This window comes from Camelina sativa, chromosome 9 (genome assembly GCF_000633955.1).
Source record: "Camelina sativa cultivar DH55 chromosome 9, Cs, whole genome shotgun sequence".
Lineage (NCBI taxonomy): Eukaryota > Viridiplantae > Streptophyta > Magnoliopsida > Brassicales > Brassicaceae > Camelina > Camelina sativa.
This window is the reverse complement of record NC_025693.1, coordinates 30,598,415-30,610,934: the sequence shown is the minus strand read 5'-3', so window position 1 is coordinate 30,610,934 and position 12,520 is coordinate 30,598,415. Positions and strand designations below refer to the sequence as shown.

The 12,520-nt window shown below is 36.9% G+C and overlaps 4 protein-coding genes and 2 non-coding genes across 6 annotated transcripts; 4 read left to right on the top strand and 2 right to left on the bottom strand.

Moving 5' to 3' along the window:
- On the top strand, nucleotides 147-3,032 carry LOC104713262 (TATA-binding protein-associated factor 2N). Its single transcript, XM_010430345.2, has 9 exons — nucleotides 147-309; nucleotides 460-582; nucleotides 1,049-1,129; nucleotides 1,220-1,308; nucleotides 1,402-1,476; nucleotides 1,686-1,750; nucleotides 1,836-1,913; nucleotides 2,034-2,387; nucleotides 2,474-3,032. Exons 2-9 carry the CDS (start codon nucleotides 460-462, stop codon nucleotides 2,581-2,583), a joined length of 975 nt encoding a protein of 324 aa, XP_010428647.1. The 5' UTR covers nucleotides 147-309; the 3' UTR covers nucleotides 2,584-3,032.
- Nucleotides 3,295-3,366, bottom strand: TRNAD-GUC. The gene has a single exon. It is a non-coding gene; the product is annotated as a tRNA-Asp (tRNA).
- LOC109124624 (26S proteasome non-ATPase regulatory subunit 3 homolog B-like) lies at nucleotides 3,478-6,179 on the top strand. The gene is made up of 8 exons (XM_010430344.2): nucleotides 3,478-3,637; nucleotides 3,745-3,935; nucleotides 4,076-4,213; nucleotides 4,330-4,466; nucleotides 4,570-4,624; nucleotides 4,707-4,817; nucleotides 5,221-5,460; nucleotides 5,539-6,179. The coding sequence occupies exons 1-8, from the start codon at nucleotides 3,559-3,561 to the stop codon at nucleotides 6,049-6,051; spliced, it is 1,464 nt and encodes a 487-aa protein (XP_010428646.1). The 5' UTR covers nucleotides 3,478-3,558; the 3' UTR covers nucleotides 6,052-6,179.
- LOC104713260 (FAM206 family protein-like) lies at nucleotides 6,348-8,053 on the top strand. Its single transcript, XM_010430343.2, has 6 exons — nucleotides 6,348-6,684; nucleotides 6,764-6,812; nucleotides 6,915-7,041; nucleotides 7,158-7,228; nucleotides 7,334-7,406; nucleotides 7,722-8,053. Exons 1-6 carry the CDS (start codon nucleotides 6,444-6,446, stop codon nucleotides 7,869-7,871), a joined length of 711 nt encoding a protein of 236 aa, XP_010428645.1. The 5' UTR covers nucleotides 6,348-6,443; the 3' UTR covers nucleotides 7,872-8,053.
- Nucleotides 10,144-10,215, top strand: TRNAE-UUC. Its single transcript has one exon. It is a non-coding gene; the product is annotated as a tRNA-Glu (tRNA).
- LOC104713259 (SKP1-like protein 1A) lies at nucleotides 11,227-12,317 on the bottom strand. Its single transcript, XM_010430342.1, has 2 exons — nucleotides 11,869-12,317; nucleotides 11,227-11,662 (listed from the first exon to the last, which is right to left on the bottom strand). The coding sequence occupies exons 1-2, from the start codon at nucleotides 12,205-12,207 to the stop codon at nucleotides 11,489-11,491; spliced, it is 513 nt and encodes a 170-aa protein (XP_010428644.1). The 5' UTR covers nucleotides 12,208-12,317; the 3' UTR covers nucleotides 11,227-11,488.

The window sequence follows — 12,520 nt, the reverse complement described above, 5'->3', positions numbered from 1 at the left end:
TACTCGACTGGTTAAGTGACCGGTTTAACTTGATTTAGCGTGGTTTGGTCTGGTTGGGTTTAAAAATAAAAATCGTGAACCGAAACCGATTAGGGTAGTGTGCAACGTGTGTGTGTGTGGAAGAGAAGTAGTGCGGCTGTGGTATATATCAGAGAGAGGCTTTGCATCAAATGGTTCTTCTTAGGGCGTATAAGGAGAAGAAACAAAGCCGTACAAAGAGGGCTCTTCCTTTGGGCATAAACCACCATTTTTCGTTTTATCTGAAATCTTCGTCTCTCTCGTAAGATCTAACCGCAACAACTGCTTAAGGTAAAGCATCAAAAGCTATATCGATTGATTTATTCGAAGATAAATCCCGATTTTATTCTTTTTTTCTTCTGGTTTCGCTCTGTATGTTTTGCTACAAGGATTCGACGAAATCCATAAACCCTAGGTTCTCGCTGATTTTCTTGTTTTCAGATGGATAGGTATCACAGAGTGGAGAAGCCGAAGGCAGATACGCCGATTGATGCGAACGAGATTCGAATCACTAGTCAAGGCAGGGCACGAAACTACATCACCTATGCGATGACTCTTCTTCAGGTATATTTGCATATTCGATGAATCTGTAATGCGTTAATCCAATTCATGTTTATGTAATTTGTTTTATGTGTGTGTGTGTGTGTGTGTGTGACGTGTTGGGAGATTTGGTTTAGGGTTTATGAACGGTTTTTGTCAACTGGTGTGGAGAATGTTTTGAATCCAGAGATCAATATTTTTGATGTTTTAGTATAAGCTCTTTTTGTAATCTAGGCGTTATATTCTTTACAATTAATTTGGGATTATAAAATGATTAGATTCTTTTGCTTCATTTATGTTGACATGAGTTTTGCCTTGTGATTGAACAAATTTATGATGATTCAAGGAATCTTATTAGATAGATGCGTTAGACTTTTTTTGAGTAATTAGTAATGTCATTTGTTGTGTGGTTAAAGATGATTAAGTTTTCCCATTGGGGGATTGTGATTCAGTTGAACAATTTTATTCAGACTTTGTTTTCTTTTTATAGGAAAAAGGTTCTAGTGAAGTTGTATTCAAGGCAATGGGAAGAGCTATCAACAAGACTGTGACCATTGTAGAGCTGATCAAGGTAATTTTGAGATTTGTCATTGTCCAAATTCACTAAACGTGGTTCAGTTGATGGGTTATCTGAAAATGTTCTTTTTAATATGTTACGCAGAGAAGGATCCCTGATCTTCATCAGAACACATCGATTGGATCCACAGACATAACAGACACATGGGAACCACTTGAGGAAGGCCTTCTACCGTAAGGGGCCATTGAAACTTTTATAAAAACGCATTTTCAATATGTTCACCTGTTACTGTTACTTATTTCTTTCCTTTTCTCCTTGTCTTGAAGTTTGGAGACTACAAGGCATGTATCAATGATAACCATTACACTATCCAAGAATGAGCTTAATACATCTTCTGTTGGGTGAGATTCTAGTTTTCCGTTTGATGTTTCTGAACATTTTTTGTTTCTTTGTAGTCCAGCATAGTCAGATACGTGCTTTATGTCTGAAGCAATTGTCTATTGAGAGAGTCTGTCTCTGGCCAGACTCTGGCTGACAAAAAAAAAACTGCATATTTTTGACAAGCATCTTTAATGTTGTATCTGATTTTTATAGGCAAATGATGTTTCAGGTACCAGTGCCCGATTCCTATTGAGATGGTGAAGCCAATGGGCGATATCGATTACGAAGGACGAGGTTTGTTGATATCACTCTCAGTGACTTTCTTAATCCCACTTTTACTTGCTGTCTTCATAAGTTTTCTTTTGCATTTTTCTTGTAGAGGGTTCACCTGGTGCCAGAGGAAGGGGAAGGGGAAGAGGAAGGGGAAGGGGCAGAGGAAGGGGACGAGGCGGCAGAGGTTAGAATACTTTCGAAATAATCTATTTAGATCATCACTCATCCCAAATCTCATTGAGATTTTGAACATACGATTCATGGATATCATGCTAAGTTTTATGTTTCATCTGTTTGCTCTCAGGAAATGCTTATGTGAACGTTGAGTATGAAGATGGAGGTTATGAACGTGACCAGTCCTATGGACGCGGCAGAGGACGTGGCAGAGGACGCAGCAGTCGTGGTCGTGGGAGAGGAGGATACAATGGTCCTCCAAATGAGTATGATGCACCACAGGATGGAGGTTACGGTTATGATGCTCCTCATGAACACCGTGGATATGATGACCGTGGTGGTCACGATGGTCCTCAGCAAGGCCGTGGCGGTTATGATGGTCCTCAGCAAGGCCGTGGCGGTTATGATGGTCCTTCTCAAGGCCGTGGTGGCTACGATGGTCCTTCTCAAGGCCGTGGTGGCTATGATGGTCCTCAGGGACGCGGTAAAATAATCAGAGCATAGCTTTTTCTTTTTTACCAGGTTCTTAGTACTGTAATTGTTGGGAATAAGACATGAGTTTTGATGCAGGGCGTGGGCGTGGACGCGGAAGGGCAGGTCGTGGAAGAGGTGGAGGAGGAGGTCGTGGTGGATTCAACAACAACCGATCAGATGGACCACCAATTCAGGCAGCTGCTTGAGAGTGAGGTTTCGCTTAGACAAACATAAAAAGAAAAAAAAGCCCAAGTCGTTGGATGTTTTTTTCTATATCCTTGCTCTCTGTCTCTCTTTCTATGTTTGCTTCTTCTGTTCATCAAGAAGACATGTTTGCTGCCATAAAAGTGTATCTCTTTCCCCTTTCTTTTTCTTCTTTAATCCATTGATTCACAGTTTTTTTTTTTTGAGTTTGTGGTCTGTTTTGTTTCTTTTCTAGAGTCGCTTAGGGTATAGTATATGTTCAATTTATTTTATGGTTGGTTAGAGAAGAACTAATGAGGCGTCCTCTTTTCATTTTTGTTTTTGTTTGTCATCTCTTCTGTTTTGTAGTTTTTGTTTAGGTGAGAGTGAGACACACAGTTTGGACAAATTAACTCTTTTTCTTGTTTGGTTATCAGTTTTTTTTAATGTGATGGAACAGTTGATTCTTTTATTTCTACGCACCCTTTTAATATTATATACATGTCGAAAGGCATTTACTCGAACGCATGCATTGTTGATACGAAAGAAAACGACGGATTAATAATAACCAGAGAAGCAGAAGCCATCGATTCTCGAATTTGCTTCAGGACTCTTTTGTAGTTCTTTACATCGTTTTTCTTGGGTTAAAAGTTAAAAATCCTAGTTAAGATTAATACAGGTCCATGACAAAAAAATCGTCAGCATTTTGACACAAGTTAAAAAAAAAAAATAAACGCCGTTGCCGGGGATCGAACCCGGGTCACCCGCGTGACAGGCGGGAATACTTACCACTATACTACAACGACTTTGTTGTTCTTTCCAACGATACAATCAATTTATTAGTAAATTATAATTCTGTCTTGAAGGAAAAGAAAGGAAAATAGTTTGGGTATGAAAAAGGAAAATATATGATTTACTTATATGTTCTTAATCCCTCAGAAGGCCACAAAACTCTCCCATCAATTTGTTGAAGAAACTGAGATTCGCGAAGAAAAAAGATGACTCAAGATGTGGAGATGAAAGATAATCACACCCCAACTCAATCCGTAGTCTCTGCTACTACCTCTACTCTGCAGCGTAAGTCTTCGATCTTTTTTATCCTTCAGTTTTCGCTACTAGGGTTGCTTTTTTCCTTTTCTCAAAATTTGATTTCAATTGGAATGCTTTCTTCTTTTTGTCCCCAGATTTGAAGGAGATTGCAGCTCTGATCGATACCGGTTCTTACACCAAAGAAGTCCGTCGAATTGCTCGTGCTGTACGTCTCACCGTTGGACTACGACAGAAGCTCACCGCTTCTGTGCTCTCTTCTTTCCTTGATTTCGCTTTGGTTCCTGGATCCGAGGCTCACACTCGTATTTCTCCTTTTGTTCCTAAGGTATCTACTTTGATTTCCGTGTAATTGTGAATTCTTAGCTTATTTAGGTTCTGTAACTTGCTCAATTTTAGATTACCCCTTCTATTTTGAATGCGCCTAGCTGATGTTTGGATATTTATTTTTTTAATGATGGGTTTCAGAGTGATGAACATGACATGGAAGTTGATACAGCATCATCAACATCTCAAGCTCCTCCTAAGCATTTACCTGCTGAGCTCGAGATTTACTGCTACTTTATTGTTCTTCTTTTTCTCATTGATCAGAAGAAGTACAACGAGGTTTACTTTTTTCTTCTCTCTCTTTTTAAGGGTCTTTGTTTTACATACTTTGTTGATTTAGTCTTGTTTGAGGTCTCTAATTTACAGATGTGCTTTTGCTTTCTTATCTTTTTCAGGCTAAAGTTTGTTCTTCAGCTAGCATTGCTCGCCTCAAGAACGTTAACAGGAGAACCGTTGATGTCATTGCTTCTAAATTGTATTTTTACTACTCTTTAAGCTATGAGCTAACAGATGATCTTGCTGAGATACGTAGGTGAGTAGTTCACTCTCAGTTTGTTTTTCGTCTTTTAAGTCTTTCACATTAGTCAAACAGTCAGTTATCTGAGATTACTTGTATGTATCTATTTCTGTTGCAGTACTCTTCTTGCTCTACATCATTCGGCAACGCTGCGCCATGACGAGTTGGGCCAAGTGCGTAATTTTCAAATTTTCCAAAACAGTCAATCTTATCTGTCTTTTGCTTTGATACTTATAACTGCCTTTCATGTTGCAGGAAACACTTTTGAATCTGTTGCTCCGCAACTATCTCCACTACAATCTCTACGACCAAGCAGAGAAGCTTAGGTCAAAGGCACCTCGATTTGAGGCACACTCTAACCAACAGGTAACCTTTCAGTCTTGCCTCCAAATAATTGGCATCGTGGCTTTCTAGTTTTAGGTTATTGTGTATATCTATTTATCTGATGCTTACTTTTGCCAACTTTTCACTCTCAGTTTCTTCATATTGCATTCACATATTCCTATTTCACTTATGTTAACTGCTGCTATGCAATGCTCATGTTCTTCTATGTATGTTGCACTATGTTGTACGTTCTGTCATTCAGTTTTCTTGTTTCTCTTGTTATGTTTCTGAATCTGCTCATTCATCATATTTTCTTTAATCTACCTTGCGTGTTCCTTTTCTTCGCTTCATTGAGCCTTCTCCTGATTTCTGAGACCTCCATATTGACAAAAGTATATGTATATTCTCTAGCCGGAGGATACTCATCTCATGATATGATATACAGTTTTGTAGGTACCTGTTTTACTTGGGAAAGATCCGGACGATTCAACTAGAGTACACGGATGCAAAAGAGAGCCTTCTCCAGGCTGCTAGGAAAGCACCTATTGCATCTTTGGGATTCAGGATTCAGTGCAATAAGTGGGCTATTATAGTTCGACTGTTGTTGGGTGAAATTCCAGAACGTTCAATCTTCACTCAAAAGGGAATGGAGAAGCCTCTGAGGCCATACTTTGAGCTAACCAATGTAAGTCCATCATTGCATATGTGACATCCTCATTAGTTGAGGTTCTCTTACTAATACTCTTGTTTATGTTATTGACAGGCTGTGAGGATTGGTGACCTGGAGCTATTTGGGAACGTCCAAGAGAAGTTTGCAAAAACATTTGCGAATGACAGGACTCACAACCTCATAGTTAGACTGCGTCACAACGTCATCAGAACAGGACTTCGCAATATCAGCATCTCTTACTCCAGAATCTCCCTACAAGACGTTGCCCTGAAGCTAAGATTGAACTCAGCAAACCCAGTGGCTGATGCAGAAAGCATTGTTGCTAAAGCTATCAGAGATGGAGCAATCGATGCAACCATTGACCACAAGAATGGTTGGATGGTCTCCAAGGAAACAGGAGACATTTACTCAACCAACGAACCTCAGACAGCGTTTAACTCCAGAATTGCCTTCTGTTTGAACATGCACAATGAAGCGGTCAGAGCCTTGAGGTTCCCTCCAAACACTCATAAGGAGAAAGAAAGTGACGAGAAAAGGAGGGAGAAAAAACAGCAGGAAGAGGAACTCGCCAAATACATGGCTGAGGAAGACGATGATGACTTATAGATCTGATTCAAAATTCTATTTGGCTGTTAAACACTTTTGTTATTTCGAGACATCTCTGCCTTTTGTTGTTGTTGTGCACATCGTTTCCCTTGCTTTATGAAATCAAAAACTCAAAAACTTTTGTTAAATAAGTTCGTTCATTCGGATTAGTATTTGCATAGCTCGTCAAAATTTTCTGATAAATTCACCGTAGAGGCATAATGTGGGTAATACTAAGAATATAAAACATGATTCAAACCCAAGATTAGTAAATGGGCCTTGTTTAAGGCCCATTAGTTATCTAATTCCAAATCGGCGAAGTATCTCCGATTGTGTTTTCTCGCCGTCGAAAGGTTAAACACTCGAAAAGAGTTTTGTTCTGTGTTGTTGTTTTTGTCTGAAACTTACGGAGAATGGAGGAGATTCAGAAGACTGAGGTAACGACGAATCCAGAGACTGAAGATGTTATCGAATTAACTAAGCAAAGTGTAGAAGCATGCGATGAGCAACAGAAGCAGCAAGCTCAAGAAGATGGTGAAAAGCGAGATGAAGACGAAGACGAATTGAGAAAACTGCTTCTTTCAGATATTGGAGAGCTTCCCCTTATTCCTCCTTCAGCTACACAAATCAATTTTGTTTCTTACTTCATCACAGGTTCGTTCACAGCAGATTCAGCTACTGCCCCCTTTTGATAGTTTTGAAGTGAATTAAACCCTTTTTCAATATTGTGTAGATTTCACGAAATCAGGTCATGATCAATACATCTACCGTCACGCTAATGGGTATGTCCAAAGATTGTTCCTTTTGTTTGAATCTCACATTGAAAATAATGGAATTTGGTTCTCTTACTTGTGTGTGCTTGTGTTTGTTTGTTTGTTTGTTAGTTTGTGTGTGATTGGATTGGCACCTACGCATATAGCTTTTAAAGACGAAGGTGGGATCACTAACGTCGATTTCAATGTTGGTAAGTCTGATCGTAGCGTCTTGAAAGTCTCCGGCAAGCGTAAAAAGGTTGCTTTCTCTTGCTTGAAGTTGCAGTTCGAAACTTGTTTTGTTCACTTTCTTTGATTGAGTCGAGCTTCTGGCTTTAGCTTAGTGTTTTTTTCACATGCTCTCTTATTGTGCAGAATGCGTTGCGCTCTGAACCGAATACGGCATTGTGCAAAGTTTCCACTGCAAAAGATACCTATATTGTGAGGTGCAAACGCTTTTTTTCTGGTTTCATCACTTTCCTTTGTTCTAAGTTCCCATATGCAAGAAGATGAAGTTGTTTTTGTTCTGAGTTGGTTTTTTTTTTCACTAGGTGTTGCGTTAAAGGCTCTCTCTTGGAGGTGAACGAGAGATTAATCATGCAACCTGAGCTTCTTAATTCATCGGTAAGAACTAAGAGAAGAGAAAAGTTTGATAATTCATACTTTGTCTTGTCTAACATATCCTCAAATTGATGAACCAATGAAAATCTCATGTTTTTGCTATGAGTGTCTATTGTTGCTGTATCTTCTATAACAATTTGAGCTCTTATGTTATACTTCTAATGTCAAGAATTTTGCTTATGGAATCAGTCGAGTAACTCAAGTAACTTCATCATCGTTTCTTTGACTTTGTACATGAGTAGGATATAAAGCTGATGCTGTTCTGAATCTTGGTTACCTCTTGGCTCCCATATTTATAAGATCTAACATTTATCTCAGGCTGACCGGGAAGGGTATATTGCGATAATCATGCCAACAAGACCTGCAGATTGGACCAAAAACAAGGAATCACTGATAACGCTGGAGGAATATAAAGAAAAGAAAGAAAAAGTACAGTCTGCCGAAACTTTGGAACCGTGTATGCTCTGAAAGCTGATGCTTAAGGCTCAAGTCAGATTAGGTGAAGAACTTTGAAAGATTTTTGCAGTCTTGTTGTTCTACAATATTTATAAAGTTGTTGTCTCGTGTTTTGTTTGCTGGCAACATCATTTTGGGAATGTTCTTCATAAACTTTTTACTTTACCAAAAAAAAAAAACGAAATTACAAAGTATATATAACTTTGAAGTTGCATTATTTTTTTCCTTTTAACAAAACTATAATTCAAGCGTGTAGTGTTCTTTTTGCACATATCTAGTGATGTCAAAACATCCCATTTAACTACCAATTTTTAAAATATATTCTAATCCACGTAAATCTATTTAGACTATTAATTTAAGCTATATATAATTATTTAATTAGATTAGTTAGTTTTTATTTTATATATGAATTTTTAAAAATATACTTTTAGTTATTTGTTGTTATTTACAATTTGTGAGAAAACAGTTTTTGGTGAAAAGTGAAAACCCACAATTTTGTGATTTTGGCAGAAAAACAGTTTTACGTATAAAATAATATGATGTAAATAGAAAATTTAGTTTTTAATATATTTGATACTAATATTTAAATATTATATTTTATTTATTAAGATATTTAAAAATTATTCGGATAATCAAGATATACATGGACTAAATTTTTTATGCAACATACTCAATTATTAAATGAATATAAAGCCTAATTTAACATCTTACACATATAACTTGGGTAATTGTGTGTCTTTTATCAGAATCTAATTCAACTAGAAATAGAATTGTGTTGTGAATATTTAAGTAGGAATAGGGAATCACAAAATTAGTCTAATTGTAAATTCAAGTAGGAATAAGGAATCATCCATTATATAAACTATCCTCTATGTATCTACTTCCAGTTGTGTTAACTCAACCCTGTATTCAAGATACCGAGAAACATTATTTCTAGACCATCAAATAGTTCAAACAAGTTTTTGTTCAACTTCTTTATTATCATCAATATGACTACTCAGAATAGAAACACACATCATCAGATTCAAGGTTCAGTCTCGAACGGAGGATCAAGTCGACGAATAGTCAGACAAGTGCAACCTCAACCGCCTATGATGTTTAATGTTCAACCGTGGTTTCCTTTTCCACAGTTTTCTTATAGACCTACGTTTGGTAAGTTGTTATCAATATTGGGGTTTACTTTTATATAATACTAACTAATTTGAGTATTCTAATAACTTATGTGAGTTATACAGATCTATCGGAACTTCCAGATTTAAGGAGGGAGGCATTAGAGTCTAATTTACCTTCGGTCATCCGTTTTCAGATTGATTATTATTTTAGGTAAATAAACTTTTATTTTTTGGTTTATTTACTTTCGAGTTAATTTTCTGAATTTATAGATTTCGTCTTGTCATATGTTTTACGTTGATTGATATTATAATGCAGCGATGAAAATTTGGTGAAAGATGTACACTTGAAATCTCAAATGGACAATCAAGGATGGGTTAGTATTCTCTGTATTGCAGAATTTCCAAGAGTAAGTAACTTCAAAAGTTGATGGAATATATATATATATTTGTTCTTTCAAGAATATGGTAGTGTGTAATATATACATACCAACTGATTTTTTTTTTCTTTTACACCAGATCAAAAGTATGACCAATGATATTGAGTTTCTATTGTCTTCACTGAGATCATCAGCTACGGTTGAAGTTCAGGTAATTACTAATTATTACACGTTACACATCTCTTCTTATTATCTTAAACTTAAATATGTAATACAATTTTTTAAAAAGACATTTTATTTATTAAACACCAATAATTAATGGATAATGATATACTAATATTCACTTGAATGTTGAAATCAAATTTCGTAGAATGGCAAGTTGCGGAAACGCATTGGATGGGAGAGATACATACGCTCATGAAGGCTCCCGGCCTCCACGTACCGATAGCAGTAATGAAGACGAGACCAGTAGATTTTGATATTATGTACCTTTGTCCTACATACTTTTGGGTTTTCTAAATGTACTTTTGGGGTTTTCGCTCAATATATTAATGAAATACAAATGTTCACTTTCATTATTTTTAGTCCTAATAATTTACCGCTGAAATTAATCAAAAAGCTTACGTTCTTTCCCTGATTTACGTCGAACAGATTATGCAACACATGTTTTTTGCATAGTGGCATGGATTTTTGCATCACATAGTTCATGAGGCCCTAACTTTTGTTCAACCTTGTAATGCAAATTTTAATCATTAGCGCTAATATATTCTGACTGAGAGAATCTTAACAAATATATCCGATGTCGTCCAGCGGTTAGGATATCTGGCTTTCACCCAGGAGACCCGGGTTCGATTCCCGGCATCGGAGATTTTTGAGCAATTTTTGTTTTCCTTAACCGCTGATACTTTGTTGTGAAGTAGAGCTGTAGAGGCACATACGTCGCTTTGTTTTACAGTTTTGTGAGCAATCTCCTCAAGCACGAACTTAGAATTATTTTCCCTGTGGAAGTCTTAAGGCAACTCTTCTTGCAATAACTCTGTAATCTTCTTCTCAGTGGGTTTCAAACTCACCAACTTACGTTTGGATCTTTGAAACCAAATCACATCCTGCAGTTTATATTCGATACCAAAAACGTGAGAAGATTGGAGTGATTAAATGCATTCTCTCCCAGAAAGAACTAGAGAGCTGTGTCTTGAAATATCAAGTCTAGATTTTAGTTAAATCCTTGTTCATCAGTTTTTTTGTATCTTCTTTAACGCGTCATGAAGTTATATATCTATTTATGTTACCAGAAATCTCAATCATCCGATCTTCAATTTGGATATGCACTGATGCTCTGCAGCTGATGTAACTTCATCAGCTTTCAGATTTGTTTTGGCAAGCAAACAAAAACGCTAATCTGGTTGGTTTTGGAATATGCTACTGCTAAAAACATCTCAAAGCCAACTCAAATCTTGAAAATTGAAATTGTTGTCACTACATATCTTTGTTGTAGAAGAAGCTTAACTATTCTGCTCCCTAGTATATAACAACAATATCTACACAATTCTGCATCCGTTTTCCTAATATCTTATGGTCTGGCAACATTCAAAACAGATGTTAAGTTAGCTCAATCGATTAAAACACCTAATGAATAGCTTCAAAACTTGAACCCCTAGTAAGGGGTAAAGATTTGTGAGCAATTGATTTGACTCAGACCATCTGTTCTAATGGCATCAGAGAACATATAAATCGAATGTTCTAATGGGTACAGAGAGGTGAGCAATTGATTTAACTCAAGACCACCTGTTCTAATGGCATCAGAGAACGAACATAAAGGCAGAGTTACAGAGAACTACAAAGAAGCTTTGCAACGAAGAAGAACGAACGAAGCAGCAATAAGGCAAACCAGCAAATCACTCTTAAAAGATAACTAAAAAGCACAAATTATCCAAAAGAGTAAAGAGACAATGGTGGTTCTTGATACCATAACAGAGAAGACAAAGAGGAAGAAGAAGAAGAGAACATAGTCATGAATATTAAAAAAAGAAAGCAAAGTCATATCATCAAACACTTAGAAGAAGAAAAACGGGGATAAACATAAGAGATGAGGAGACTGGTTTGGTTTGATCTTCGAAACATCAGAGATTGAATGAGAGAATCATTCAAAAGCCCATTGGTTCTCTCTGCGAACCTCCTCTTCTTCCTCTGGTGTGAAGTCATTCTTGATGTTGAACGTTGTGCGAATCTCTTCTGGAGTCTTCCCCTTGATCATATCAGCCACTGTTTGACATGTTAGGTCAAGCAAGTTCTTGATGTTCAGGTAATTCGCAGCCTACACAACAAAATCCAAAAAAACCAATTAGATCAATATTCACATAAGAACCCTAAACAATTTCAATTCCAGATTCAATTCCTAAGAAACCCTAAACGAAATCCGATTTCTAAAACAAATCCCCAAATTTACGAAACCCTAATTTCAATTTACCCCCAAATCGAAAACCCTAAAAAAATCAAATCGAGGGGGAAAGGGAAACAAACCAGGATGAGTTCAAAGAGGGTAGCCTGATCGATCTTCATAAACTCAGCATCCCAGGTCTTGAGTTCTTCGTCGGCGGCAGAAGAAGCAGCACCAGCAGCAGCACCATCAGCGGCATCGGTCTTGGAAGCAGTAACCTCGACGTGTTTCTTGCAATACTCGATCACCTTAGCGAGGATCTTGCTCGTAACGTTAGGGAGAGGGACACCGTTGTCGACGCAGTCGTCTTCAACCATATGAGCTATGGTTTGTGATTCGAGAGCAACCAATTCATCAACCTCGAAAGATTCACCATCGGAACTCTTCAACACGATCTTCTTCGTCGTTGTTGTCGTCGACATCTTTGATTTGATTTTTGAGAAAAAGAGAGAGAGCTTTTTTTTAGATTTGGGAGAGAGTTTGTGAAATTTTCTTGAGAGGAGACGAAAATATGATAAAAAAAAAGTTTGGGGGGTCTCTCTCTATTTATATATATTAGAGAGAATCCCTAATTTTTGTTAAGTCGGTCTATTGTTTAGGAAATAATAAAGGAAATATGTTTTTTTTTTTTACTTTTTTATTTTTTTATAAAGTTAACTTTTTATTTATTGTTTTAATGAAATTAGGATTGTTTTCTATTTTTTTTTCTTTTGGGAAATTAACTTTGATCCGTCG